The 15131-nt window shown below is 42.1% G+C and overlaps 1 protein-coding gene across 4 annotated transcripts in view; it reads right to left on the bottom strand.

Annotated features, from left to right (window-relative positions):
• RPTOR (regulatory associated protein of MTOR complex 1) overlaps positions 1-15131 on the bottom strand; it is a 345589-nt gene that overhangs the window by 176454 nt on the left and 154004 nt on the right. For all 4 annotated transcript variants that reach the window (XM_082678814.1, XM_082678816.1, XM_082678815.1 and 1 more), the window contains exon 4: positions 10436-10594. In XM_082678814.1, coding sequence (XP_082534940.1) covers positions 10436-10594 — 159 coding nt within the window. The remainder of the gene's footprint in view (positions 1-10435; positions 10595-15131) is intronic.

The following is a 15131-nucleotide window of genomic DNA, read 5'->3' as shown; positions in this document are numbered from 1 at the left end:
CAATAAAATATATTTTAACTGTGTTTTGAGGTCTGGCCTTTTGAACTAAAATGTAATTTTTATATTTCCCCCAAATCAAAAGTTACTTTCTAAATTTCTGAGATACAAAGGTAATTAATGGTGACTCATTAAAATAATAAAGCACTAATCCATCAGGAAACTCGTTAAGGGTTTTCCCTTTCATTCCCTGTGCCACTGGCTGCCACAGAAATGGTTCAAGTGGAGTTGTCAGCCACCCAGTCCCACTGGAGGGCAGAAGAACCTCCATTTTCTAATGCTTGTCCAAGGGGCAGCATACAAGGAGCTTTCGGAATTGGTCTTTAGCCTCATGATTTTTAGTTGTGAGAGGGTCTGGCACCTAATACCGTCCACAGGGATGCTCAGCCACAGAAAATGGCTTGGACCCACACCTCCACACAGATGGGCTGCATGGTGGGTGGCAGCCTCTGAGCAGCAAGGGCCTCTGTGGCTGAAGTGCAGACACCCCCAGCACTGTGGACGTTTGAGGCTGGTCAGTCAGTGTGGGGCTCATCCCGGGCACTGCATCAGGCTTGGCAGCAGCCCTGCCAACAGCACTTCCCCCTCTCTGCCCAGTTGTGACAACCAAAAAGGTCTCTGGACACTGCCAAACGCACCCTGAGGGGGAACCTCCCCTGGTGAGAACCAAAGCCTTTGAGGAGAGATGATTTCATTTAAAGCAGTAGCTGTATATCTGTAGTTTAGTAAGCCCGTGAAACTTGGAAGTCTGTTTTCCTTAGGGATACAAAATCAACTCTATTAAACCATATGGAGGAAAATGGCCTTTGAGAACGAATCCTTATTGGAACACGAGCAGGTGGATCTCATTTCCCATCTCAGAAGGATCCTGGGGAGTTTGTCAAGCTTCGGGCCAGAATCACGGTCCTGCAAACCTGCAAAGGGAGGCCTGCAGGATGACAGCCCTGGTGCTGCAGCGAGTGAACAGAACAGAAACAACACCTGAAGTGCAACTGTTTCCACCCCGTGCAATTATCCCTGTGTCTTCTAGGCTGAACCAACCTACGCAAGCTGGAGAAGTCGAAGTCCCCCACGCACTGAAGGCTCCCAGAAACACTCCACAGCCTTTCAGGCAATGGTTTGGTTTCTCCCCCCACCAAAAACTATGAGCACAGAGAATTCCTAATCAAAGCGTCTTTCCTTTCTCTTGAGAAAACATACTCAAGGCCATGTTTTCATTTCCAACATAGAAATAGGTTTTAAATAATTTATTCATTACACTCTACTTTATCTGTCAGGTTATATTAAACATCAAAAAAAAAAAAAGCCACATGCTTCATCAGACTGTCATCACAGCTGAGTCAACCACAGAGGCAGCCAAGCACTGAGCCCTGGGACAGGAGCTCGGAGGAAGGGCACTTTGTTCTCCAGGTAAAGCCGGCGACCTCCTAGGAAGCAACTCTCCATCTCCGAGCAGATTCTAAGTTCAGACAGTCCCTGACTCCCGATGGTTCAACTTACAGTCTTTGATTTTACATGGTGCAAAGCAACACACATTCAGTAGAAACCATACTTTGAATGTTGTTCTTTCCCAGGCTAGCGATATGCGGTCTGATCCTCTCTCATGATGCTGGGCAGTGGCAGCGAGCACAGCCCCCAGTCAGCCCGAAATCACGAGGGTGAACAATTGATACACTTACAACCATCCTGTACGCAGACAACTGTTCTGTTTTTCACTGTCAGTATAGTATTCAATAAAAATTACATGAGACAGTCAACACTTTATTATAAAATAGTCTCTGTGTTAGATGATTCCACCCAACTGCAGGCTAACGTAAGTGTTCTGAGCATGTCTGAGGTAGGCGAGGCTCAGCTATGATGTTTGGTAGGTTAGGTGTAGCACAGGTGTTTTCAGCTTTTGGTATTTTCAACCATGATGGGTTTATGGGGCATAACCCCACTGTAAGTTTAGGAAGGTCTGTACATCTTCTGCCAAAGAGCTCAGAATGTGAGTCAGAAGTCTTAGCCATAGTAAAATGGCATCCTCCTAAGGGCTTTCCGGTAAAGCCCCCAAGGATGCATGCTTCCTCTGACCTCACAGACAGGAACCACAGGCATATCTGGATGTGTCATCCTGGCTTTCCCTGGACAGTAAGGGCGTCTGCATACAGCTGTCCTCCGAGGAGAGCAGAGGAGCATGGGTAAGCAGAAGATTCATCTTCCTTCTGAAGGAACCGGTATTGGGAGGTGATGGCCCAGAGATGTTAGGTATGGGGCAATGGTACTTGTGAACCAAACACTGCAGGGTTTAAGTCACAAGCAAACTCCCAGTCCCTTAAAATCCTTAAGGCTGAAGGTTTATTGGCTTTGCTGATACTTTCTCTGCCTTTCCTTTACTACAGTTCAATAATTGTTTACCTTATGAGTAATGCTAAATAAATGTTATTTAAATAATAGAATTTATTGGTTTGGAAAAACTGTGCATCACTATCAAATAGATGCCTCTTATTCTGATTTAGTATATAGTTCATTACTGAGTCTGTTGAAAGATGGATCATAAAGGTTTTTAAATGTGCTATTATCAAAAAGATGTATTTGTGATTTTTTAAAAGCAATATTTGTGCCAGACCACATTTAACATTTGTTGTAATTGTTACTTTATCCATATTGAGAATACAGCAGTTGTCCCCCTCTCCAAGAAAAGCTGTTAATTTTATTGTAAACTTGACCTTTCTAGCATTTTTGTGTTTGCTTGCAATAGCTGAAGACCATCAGTAAAAATTCTCTTTCTTCAGGAGAAGTGATAGAAAACTTTGGGCTATCTCTTTATAAGAGCTTTAAAGTTTTTAAAAAATATTGTTTTCTTGATGCTGAGACATAAAACCTTAGACCATACCTTAACTGACTTCTCAGATGTCCTATATTTGAAAACCAGATTTATGGAGGAAGGATTCTCAAATGAGAGTGCATCAGAATGGCCTAGAGGGCTCGTTAAAATGCAGATACCTGGGCCCCTCCCCAGAATAGGCTTCCATAAGTCTTGGGTGGGGTCTGATAATCTGCATGTATTATAAATTCCAAGAATACTGCTGCTACTGGTCTGGGACCTGTACTTTGAGAACCCCTGGTGCAGACAGTACAAATGTTGATGGAAACAGAAAACATTCACTTTCCAGTTTTGGTGTAAACTGTACTTCCCATGCATCATGAAGAACACTTCCCTTTTTCCATCTATGATTTAACACTTTACATATAGTGATCAGGAAACACTTTGATGATAAGATGATACTTACATAAAAATATCCATTTATCCATGAGTCAACATGTAAGAAGGTTTTTAACTGTGAATTCAATTTCTTTGATTGATCTAGGGCTATTCAGATTTTCTATTTCATTTTGGGTCGCTTTCAGAAAGCTGTATTTTAAAAGGCATTTTCCATCTAATTTAAGTTATTAAATGTATTGGTATAACATTATTAACATTCCCTATCTTTTCAATGTCTACAGGATATGTGGCGATATCCCCTTTCATTCCTAAATGTTGATTGTATCTTCTTTTTTCTTGCTACCTAGCCAAAGATTTGTTAATTTTACAGATGTTTTCCAAAAACCAAATTTTAGCTCTAACTTTCTCTACCACCTGTTCTCTATTTTACTGATTTGTGCTCTTTATTACTTCTTCCTTCTACTTCCCTTGAGTTTACGTTGCTCAACATTTCCTAGTTTCTTAAGGTAGATATTTAGATTTTTATTTTAAGCTTTTCTTCCCTTCTGTATAAGGATTTAATAAAGCTATATATTTTTATACAAGCACTGCTTTAGCTGTATCCTACAAATTTTAACAAGTCGTCTTTTCATTATTGTTTAGTTTGAATTATTTTTATTATCCCTTGTGATACCTTTTTTCATACATGTGTCATTTAATTTCCAAATATTTGAGGATTTTCCAGCTAGCCTACAATTTCAGATTCTGTGGCCAGAGAATAGACTCTGAATGATTTCAATCCTTCAAACTTTATTATGACATTTCTGTGACCCAGCACAGGACTTTCTTGGTGAGTGGTCCACCTGCCCGGGACCATGTGCGTTCTGTGGGCATTGGGTGCAGTGTTCTGTTAACTGAATCGGAGTGATTGATAGTCTTTTTTTTTTTTTGCGGTATGTGGGCCTCTCACTGCTGTGGCCTCTCCCACTGCGGAGCACTGGCTCCAGACGCGCAGGCTCAGCGGCCATGGCCCACGGGCCCAGCCGCTCCGTGGCATGTGGGATCTTCCCCGACCAGGACACGAACCCGTGTCCTCTGCATCGGCAGGTGGACTCTCAACCACTGCGCCACCAGGGAAGCCCTGATAGTCTTTTATAATAGTAACTGATTTTTTTTTAATTAGAAAAATATAATATACCATGACTGGAGTTTTCCTTGTGAGAAAGTTTTTAATTATCAATTTTATCTTCAATTTTAACACCAGTTTTAACCTATCAATAACTGCCAGATGGTTACTCAAATATCCAACTAGGATTATGGATGTGTTTCTTTCTCTCATTGGCCCTCGTAATCTTGCTTTATGTATCTTTAACTCTCCTATTAGCCGTCTACATATTCAGGGTAGTTATGTCTTCCTGATGACCTGACTTGTCTGTCATTGTGAAATGTCTCTCTTCATCTGTGACAAAACTCCTTGTCTTGAAGTCTATTTTCTAATTAGTAATATGTCCACTCCAGCTCTCTTTCAACTAGTATTTCATGATATACCTTTTTACATTTAACTTTTATGTGTCTTTGTATTTAAAGTGCATCTCTTGCTGACAGCACAAAGTTTGATTTTGCTTTTTATCCAGTCTGATACAAACTCATGAAAAAAAACAAAGAATGGGGGACATTTTAGAGGACAACTGGTCTGGACTCTCCAAAAAGTCAGTGCCCACTCTTCAGAGAATGGAAACACAAGTAACAGAATGGGAGGAAATATTTTAAAAACGAATTTCTGATAAAGGACTTGTACCCGAATATTAAAAGAACTCTTAAAACTGAGTAAGAAAACAAATAACCCTATTTAAAAGTGGGCAAAAGATATGGAAACCCCACCAAAGAAAATATATAGATGGCAAATAAGCATATGAAAAGATGCTCAACATCGTATGTCATTAAGGAATTGCAAATTAAAATGCGATACCACTATGCACCTAATTAGAATGGCTAAAATCCAAAACACCACCAACAACAAATGCTGAGGAAGATGTGGAGCAACAAGAACTCCCATTCGTTGCTGGTGGGAATGCAACCGACAGAGCCACTTTGGAACAGAGTTTGGCAATTTCTTAGAAAGCTAAACATACCAGCTGGTCTAGCAATGGCTCTCTTAGGTACTTACCCAAATGAGAAGAAATCATGTCTATACAAAAATCTGCACAAAAGTTTAGAACAGCATTATTCACAATTGCCAAAAACTGGAAGCAACCAAGATGTCCTTCACTAGTGGAATGTTTTTCAGCGGTAAAAAGAAAATGAGCTATCTAGACATGAAGAAACCTTGAATGCATAAGCCTAATTGAAAAAAAGCCAGTTTTAAAACACTATATACTATATGATTCTAACTATATGACACTATGGGAAAGGTAAAACTATACAGACAGTGAAAATATCAGTGGTTGCCAAGGGTTGGGGAGGACAGGCAGAGAGGGAGATATAGGTGGAACACAGGATTTTTAGGGTAGTGAAACTATCCAGTATACTATAATGGTGTATACATGACATTATGTATTTGGCAAAACCCACAGAACTGTACAAAATGAAGAATAAACCCTAGTATAAACTATGGACTCTAGTTAGTAATAATGTATCAATACTGGATCATCAATTGTAACAAATATACCACACCGAGGCAAGATGTAGGCCAGGTAAGGAGTGAGAATACAACTGACCCTTGAACAACACGCGTTTGAACTACACAGCTCTACTTATAAGCAGATTTTTTTCCCACTAAATACATACAGGACTACATGATCCTCAGTGGGTTTGATCTGGGGATTTGGAACTGTGAATAAGATGGGCCAACTAAGTGACTTGAGCATCCACAGATTTTGGTAACTGCAGTGGGTCCCGGAACCATTCCCTTGTGGAGACCAAGGGACGACTGTTATGTGGAAATTCTGTACTTTTTAATTTTCCTAAAAACTAAAACTGCTGTAAAAAAAATAATGCCTATTTTTTTTAAAAAAGACTGACATGTAACTATGATAACTTACTACAAGAAGACAATAAAATAACCTCACTAAAAAAAATGTCAATAAAGAAAAATAGGCAAAGAGCAATCTCTTTTTCTATATATCCGAGGAGACTGAGAAAGATGACTAACAGTTCAATGCAATGCACGAACCTGGGCTGGATCCTGAATGCAAAACCAAATCAACAAACATAAAATGCTTACTAACACACATTTTTGAGGCAGTGGGAAATTTTGATTATGGACTTCGGATTAAACAATATTATAGAGTTGATGTTAAATTTCTTGAGCAATTTAAGGGTATTACAGTTATGTACTAAAGTGTCCTTGTTTTTAGTGTCATGATATCTGTAACTTTCAAATGGCTAAGGTAAAAAATATTTATCTATACAGAGGTATAAAGCAAATGTGGCAAAGTGTTAACTGATGAATATAGATGAAAAGTATAAAAGTATTCATTCGATTGTTCTTTCAATCCTTCTGGAGGAGGGAAAGTTAAATGTTGATTCTTTGAAAAGACTAATGAAATATACAGAAACCTCTGGTAAGAGTGATCAACAAGAAAAGAGAAAGAAGGTATCCAGTATCAATATCAAAAATGAATGAAGAAACATCACTAACCCAGACTCTGATAAATTAATAAGGAAATATGAGTCACGTTTTGTCAACAAATTTGAAAATTTAGCTGAAATGGACAAATTCCTACAAAAGTAAGTTAGCAAAGCTGTCTCAAGAAGAAACAGAACATCTGGATAGCCCTTTAGCAATGAAGGAAACTAAATAGGTAGTCAAAGATCTCTCCACATACAAAATACCAGCCCGACAGCTTGATTTGTAAGCTTCACCCAATATTCAGACAACATGTACTTCAAATCTCACAAAAACAATCCCTGTGTATCTAAGTGGAGCACTCCCTCAACTTATTTTCTGAGGCCACAGTTACACTGATTATCCAGAGACAACAAGAGAAAGAAATATTCCAAGCCAGTCTCACTCATGAACACCGATGTAAAAATACTAAACACAATACCAACAACAGAATTAACCCCTGTATGAAACACATAATTGATAAAGGCACACTAGGTTATCCCACAAAGGAAAGGTATATTTAATATTAGAAAATCATATACCTTTCAATGCATTTCCAGTTTAAAGAAGAAAAATCATACCGTCATCTAACACACACACACATAATGGCTTGGGGAAAAGCAACATCTATTCATGATTTGAAAAAATAAACTAGGAATAGAAGGGCACTTTTTTAACCCGATAAGGGGTTTTCTTATTTTTTATTCTTTTTACAAATATCTATAGCAAACATCATACACTGACGCACAGGAGGCACCCCCCTTCGAAATGAGGGGTGAGATAAGGACATGCAGTCACCACTCCACGCTCTGTGAGGCGTTGGAGGCACAGTAAGATATGAACAGTAAACACAAGACGGGAAGGAAAGAAATAAAACTGCCACGATTTGCACACCACGTGGTAGTCTGTTAAGAAAGTTTTAAAATATGTACAAATCATTAGAATCAATGAGAGAATAGCAAAATTAGTAGACATAAAATAAATGTACAAAAATCAACTGCCTTGCCATATACCCTGATAAAAACTTGCAAAATATATTTTTTATAGCAAACGTTTTTAACAACATCAAAAAATATAAAGTATCGGGCTTCCCTGTTGGTGCAGTGGTTAAGAATCTGCCTGCCAATGCAGGGGACACGGGTTCGAGCCCTGGTCTGGGAAGATCCCACATGCCGTGGAGCAACTAAGCCCGTGGGCCACAACTACTGAGCCTGCGCTCTAGAGCCCACGTGCCACAACTACTGAAGCCCGCAAGCCTAGAACCTGTGCTCCGCAACAAGAGAAGCCACCGCAGTGAGAAGCCTGCGCACTGCAATGAAGAGTAGCCCCCGCTTGCCGCAACTAGAGAAAGCCTGCGCACGGCAACGAAGACCCAACACAGCCCCCCCAAAAAATATATATATAAACCTTTATGAAATTATAAAATACTACTGATAAACGCTTAAAAGAGCATAGTTTGGAAACTCAACAATATAAAGATGTTGAGTCTCCCCCCATTAATCCACTGATTGGCAAGTTGATTTAATATTTTCATGGAAGATCAAAGGACCAAAAAGAACAAAGGAGGGAAACTTGCCTTCCCAAATGTCAAGAATCATTGAAAACCTATACTCATTAAAATAGTTTACGGGGGCTTCCCTGGTAGTGCAGTGATTAGGAATCTGCCTGCCAACGCAGGGGACACGGGTTTGAGCCCTTGTCCACTACTGAGACGGCTGGTGGTTCATGACATCATATTTCTTTTTTTTTTTTTTTAAGAAGATGTTGGGAGTAGGAGTTTATTAATTAATTAATTTATTTTTGCTGTGTTGGGTCTTCGTTTCTGTGCGAGGGCTTTCTCTAATTGTGGCAAGCGGGGGCCACACTTCATCGCGGTGCGCGGGCCTCTCACTATCGCGGTCTCTCTTGTTGCAGAGCACAGGCTCCAGACGTGCAGGCTCAGTAGTTGTGGCTCACGGGCCTAGTTGCTCTGCGGCATGTGGGATCCTCTCAGACCAGGGCTCGAACCCGTGTCCCCTGCATTAGCAGGCAGATTCTCAACCACTGTGCCACCAGGGAAGCCCGACATCATATTTCTTTTAATTCTACTTCTTTTATAACTACAGTTTTGAATCTATATAATAATAAAAATGATTAAAATCAAGTTGGTATCTAGGTACATACAAGGCAGAGAGGGCACTATCCTGAGGGAGGAGCTGGGTCCAGGCCTCTTCTCCACTCTGTCTCCTCTAGGTCCCTGACTGTCCCATCTGCCTACCTGTTGGCCACCTGTGGAAGAGTGGACGTCCCCTGAGAGTTCACTATGTGAGTGGTGTGTTGGGTACTTTAATCCTTCACTATGAAGGTGCTTCCACAATAAGGAACAGAGATCTAGGAAGTCTTCTCATTTGTCCATGTCCTGGGGCTAACAAGTGGTGAGGCTGAAGTCAGAACTCAGGTGTGATGAGCTCCTGTCCTGGTTCATGTGTTCCAGTGTGTAAGGAGCTGCCAGGTGGGCTGAATGCTCACACCTACAGGCACCACCTCTTGGAGGATGTGATAAGAGCCTGCAGCACAGGACCCAGGATGGTGGGAAGGGGTGTCATTTACCCCTCACTTTCATTTACAGTCTTTAAAATATATATATATATATATATTTTTTTTTTTTTTTTTGGCTGAGCAGGGTCTTAGTTGTGGCACGTAGGATCTTCGTTGCTACGTGTGGGATCTTTCAGTTGTGGCGTGTGGGCTCTTAGTTGCAGCACGTGGGATCTAGTTCCCTGACTAGGGATGAACCTGGGCCCCCTGCACTGGGAGCATGGAGTCCCAACCACTGGACCACCAGGGAATTCCCTTTTTAAAAAAAAAAATTTTTTTAATTTATTTATTTGGCTCTGCCAGGTCTTAGCTGCAGCACAAGGGATCTTCATTGCTGCATGTGGGATCCTTAGTTGCGGCATGCGAACTCTTAGTTGCGGCACCTGGGATAGTTCCCTGACCAGGGATCGAATCTGGGGCCCCTGCATTGGGCGCATGGAGTCTTAGCCACCGGAGCACCAGGGAAGTCCCTCATCTACAGTCTTTTGATTAAGGGACTGTAGGAGGCTGGCTACACTGACCTTGGAGAGAGCAGAGCTGAAGCCCTGTCTGCAGACTTGCTTCGTATTAGCTCTTTGGAATACTTATACCATTTTATCTTCTAGGAACATGAGTGATTCTCAAAGGAAGATCCCCAGACCTCATGACTTCCCTAGATAGCCACTTCATTAACATGTTTCGCAAAAGAAACAACTCCCTGTGCCTGACTATTTTTCAACTTTTATCACTGAAATACAAAAGATCCCCAGGACTTCCCTGGCAGTCCAGTGGTTAAGACTCTGCGCTTCTACTGCAGGGGGCACAGGTTCAATCCCTGGTCAGGGAACTAAGATCCCACATGCAAGGCCAAATAAAGAAAGAAAGAAAGAATCCCCAAACTTCCACCAGATAACTGGTCCAAGTCCCTATTCAATCTTCCTGCATTTGGGTTTGTGGAAACGGATTAGCCATCAATGGTTCCACAGAAGCTACAGGGGAATAGGACCTGTGGCCAACCAGCAAAACTTACAGATTTTCTTGTAAAAAGAGAAACAAATTCAGTTCACAGGAACCTTTTATGGCATGCCCACCTTGTTGAAGACCCAAATCTCGCCGTTCACAGTGGGCCTGGGCACCCCATGCCCATTGTAGTGGAAGAGGACCCGCTCCTCCTTGGCATTTCGACGTAAAGACGTGCAAAGCTTCTTCACTTCATCCACAGTTGGATCAAGGCTCTGCTTGTACCGTGCCTGTTGCAGGAGAAAAAATTAAGAAACTTATCATGGATTCATGGGAATACCTAGAATTAAAACTCCATCCTGGGGCTTCCCTGATGGCACAGTGGTTAGGAATCCGCCTGCCAATGCAGGGGACAGAGGTTCGAGCCCTGGTCTGGGAAGATCCCACATGCTGCGGAGCAACTAAGCCCATGTGCCACAACTGCTGAGCCTGTGCTCTAGAGCCCATGAGCCACAACTACTGAGCCCACGTGCCACAACTACTGAAGCCCACATGCCTAGAGACCGTATTCCACACCAAGAGAAGCCACCGCAATGAGAAGCCCGCACACCGCAACGAAGACTAGCCCTGCTCACTGCAACTAGAGAAAGCCTGTGCACAGCAACGAAGACCCAACGCAGCCAAAAATAAATTAATAAATTAAAAAAACAAAACAAAACAACTCCATCCTTTACTCCAAGTCTGCATTTAATGGACCCTGCACAAGTGACCTCAAATTTCTCTATCTATAAACTGGGATGATGACTACTTCACAGAGTGGTTGTAAACATTCATTTACTCAACAAATATTTATTGAGAACTACTGTGAAGATCTCATGAGATTAATAAGTAATGCCTGCCACATGGTAACACTAGTAAAAGGTAGCATCCCTGTGATATCAAAAGTATTTCTTAGAAGCATTGAATCTGTTTGGAAAAACTGTCTGGAACATGGAAGAGAATTTGCTTAAACACAGGAAGCTATAATATATATGGTAGCAAGGGAGAATAGTTTCAAAAACACAACAAAGTAAGGAAGCAAACTGCCCCTCTCTTGCTTAGTCATATTCGCCCTGCTTACCCCCTCCCACTACTCCTGCCTGGACCCTTGCTGATGAACATAAAGGATTCACTGAATTAGCAGGACCTAAAGTAAACACACAGAAATCAACAGCCTTTATATATATATATATATATATATATATATACATAAACGACAGATGGTTAAAATCATAAGGAACCCCCACTTCTAAAGCAACAAAGAAGATTGAACTTAACAAGAAATATATAAAACCCTGACAAGGAAATTTTGTAAAACTCTCCTGGAAAACAGAAGGAGGCTTGAACAAATGGGAGATGCTCCCTGCCTGGGTAGGATGCACCCACATTCTTAAGACATCAGTTCTCCCCAGGTTAAGAGTTCACACGTTCCCAATAAATATAACAAGCAGCTATTTTGCGGAGCTTGACAAGCTGCTACTGAAGTTCGCGTGGAAAATAAATATGCCAGAACAGCCAGGAAAACACTGAAAGGAGAGCTATGAGGGGTCCTGCCCCCCGACACTCCAACCTCCTCTGGGCCTCTCTAAGTAAAAGGTGAGGGTCGAGGCCCAGAGAGACCAGCAGGCCAGGGAGCTACTACAGAGTCCAGAATTAGGTCCAAACACATTTCCTGGCTTTTTGGAGAACAGTGTTCACACAGTCATAATGTTACGAACACTGATTTTATTTCATTAGAAACTGTGCAAACTTCAAGAGTGTGGTGAGGACGCTGAGGCTGGGTGAGGGGTACACGTGGTCATCAGAAGAGTCTCTCCACTTTATATTCATTTCCTTTTGTTTGCTTTCAAAGAACTTTCAATGGTAAATTCCCAATAAAAAAGAACTGAAAGTGTAAATTTATAACCGTACTAGATGGTCGCGTGGAAATGGTGTGTATAAAACCACTAAAGCCAAACCAGGAAGTCAATAAAAACACCCCAAGTTGATAAATCAGTAAAAAGCAGCATACACATATTGTTCTAAAATATGGGCATATCTGCCCAAAAAACACAGCTAAAAGGGTTTACCTCTAGGTAGGGATTATGTTCTGACTTTCAAAACATAATGTGTATGTTTGTTATTTTGATAAAGTTCTCAAACTTTGTTTAAAATGTTAAATTTAAAACAAAAAAAACCCAACCCAGTGCCATGATATCACTTGAAGAAAACAGTGGTGAGAACAAGAAACATGAACGGCGAGGAAACTATGTTTGAAGCATCACGGCTCCCGCTGTGGGCCTGCCACCTGGCGCAGGGCTCAGCACACAGTGATGGGTGCTGCTCAGGAAGCATCCGCTGAAGTTGTTTCAAAAGAAGAGCAGGGAGGTGGAGGGAGCAGAGATGGAAAGCAGACACATAGGCCTGAGGATGACCTGCGGCCTATGTTTAAGAGAGGCGTCCTGAGGCTTCCCTAGTGGCACAGTGGTTGAGAGTCCGCCTGCCGATGCAGGGGACACGGGTTCGTGCCCTGGTCTGGGAAGATCCCACATGCCGTGGAGCGGCTGGGCCCGTGAGCCATGGCCGCTGAGCCTGCGTGTCCGGAGCCTGTGCTCCGCAATGCGAGAGGCCAGAACAGTGAGAGGCTTGCGTACCACAAAAAAAAAAAAAAAAAAAAAAGAGAGGCGTCCTGACCTTTCAGAGGAAAATGAAGAGCTACACGGGAGGAAACTACAGGAAAATGTGGCTCACCTCGCAGAGCATTAGTTCCTCCATGTTTGAGATATGACATTTGGTTTCACCTAATTAAATACGTGCTAATAATGCAATTTCTGACAGTAGAAAATCCTGGTGAAATACTGCATCGTGTGTTCTGAGAGCGTTGGGGGCACAAACACAGAAGCTTCAGGATGATGAAACTCAGAACAAAGTTCTTCCAGATTCCCCCAATTTTTTCCAACTGTAAGTAAACTGATACAAGGATAGCAACACTATTCCACTGCAGGACAATTTTAGGACCCTGCCCTGAGGTGGCAGGTTAGGGTACAGCAAAGTGGTCTCTCCCTGTGTTTCTTCCATAAGGTCCAGAATGCTATTTGTAAAATAAAACTGTGTCACAAAGGAGACTAGAGAAAGCCAACACATAATGCGATGTTTTCAAATTCATTCTCATTGAGGCAATGTGCATTAATCGGACACTGACAGAGGGGCTAGGCATTACCCATGCTACCAGAGCAGGGCTGGCCCCAAGAGAGACAGGGTCTGTGTGGATGTGGGGGCTGAGGACATGGGGCACTCAGGGGCATGGAGCCTGTGCCCGGCCTGGGGAGGCAGCCGTGGCACCTGCTCCCTCCGGCCAGGTGGGCATCTCAGCCTGTGTTGGCTCACCTAAACCACATGTTCTGGGAGCACCAGTTCAACATCTAGCTCTTGTGCAGGATTCCTTCTTGGTCCCCTTTGGCAGGAATAATCTTTTCTGTCTCTAAACTAACTTATACTCTTTGTCATGTGTTCCTGTGAAGCTGTCTAAGCTCCATGGACACTGTAAACCCCATGAGGGCAGACACGGATTATAGTTTCATGTGTGCCTCTCAGTACCCAGCTCTGTTTTTATATTCTTCCCATGGCCTCACAACACGCTCAGTTATTAGCAAACAGTTGCTGAGTGACTATCAAACTTTTACTGACACTGATTACAATAATCTGTAATGAAACAAACCAAAATGATGAATCCTATCTGACACTGAAGTGACACAAGTGAATTTCAGCACAAAATTAGAAAGTGTATATGTAAAAACTGTTGTGTCTAGGAGGTTGGTACTTAGATGTTCAATAATTCTTCTACTTTGCTATATGGAATTCTGCATATTAAACAGTTAAGAAAAGGATAGAGGAGGGAATTTCCTGGCAGTCCAGTGGTTAGGACTCCGAGCTTCCACTGCCAGGGGCCAGGTTTGATCCCTGGTCGGGGAATTAAGATCCTGTGACCCCCCACCAAAAAAAAAAGGATGCAGGAAAACATTCCTGACTCATCACCAATAAACTACTTATTTGTGCTCTGGGTTGGACAGAAACAGGGCACTGAGCCTTAACGCTCTAAACAACTAAATTTTGGCTAATCCCATAAAACTAGATGAGAGTAGTTGATAAATGAAAATCTAGTTCTGGGGGCAAAGACGGAAACCTTTTACTAAGATGTCATGACTTTGGACATGTGTTCCAGAACCAAATCCACATCAGCACAATGAGAAAAGTCAGAGAGTCCCCGGCCCAAAAACACCTGCCGGAGCATAGGACCCAGGTAAACTACTATTTCAGCCCAAATCCCTCAGCCACTGTGACATGACCTGCATAAATCTAGAATTTAGATTTTTCTGTGAATCAGAGCTGCTGGAATGGCCAAACTAGGCAGCAAATCACATTCCACCTTGGTAGACACGTTGACCTGGGCCTTTATGTAAATTAAAATAAATACCTATGCTTTTTTGATACATGTGTTTTTTAAAAGACATCCTGGCTGGGTAGGTAGAAATAACCAGAAGAATTCAGAAGACCATTTTATCACCAGGAGCTTCAATGACAAGGCCCAAGGGCTGAAGGGAAGTGTGAGTGTAAGCATTACCAAGTCTCACTGGGCTGTGCTGGAGTGGAGGGAGATGCTAGGAAATATCGGACGTGTATTTTCCCTACTCCCAGGAAGGCTTCCAGGTGGCTCATAGAGGGAGCAGCAAAACAGCAAAGAGGGAAAGGCTGAATCGCAAAATAATTTTAATGCGTGCCAAAAGGAGTTCTGAATTTGTTACTTATTTT

This window comes from Grampus griseus (genome assembly GCF_964374135.1).
Source record: "Grampus griseus genome assembly, chromosome: 20".
NCBI classification, from domain to species: Eukaryota; Metazoa; Chordata; class Mammalia; order Artiodactyla; family Delphinidae; genus Grampus; species Grampus griseus.
Note: the sequence above shows the minus strand (reverse complement) of the source record. Positions and strands in the feature narration are given on the sequence as shown.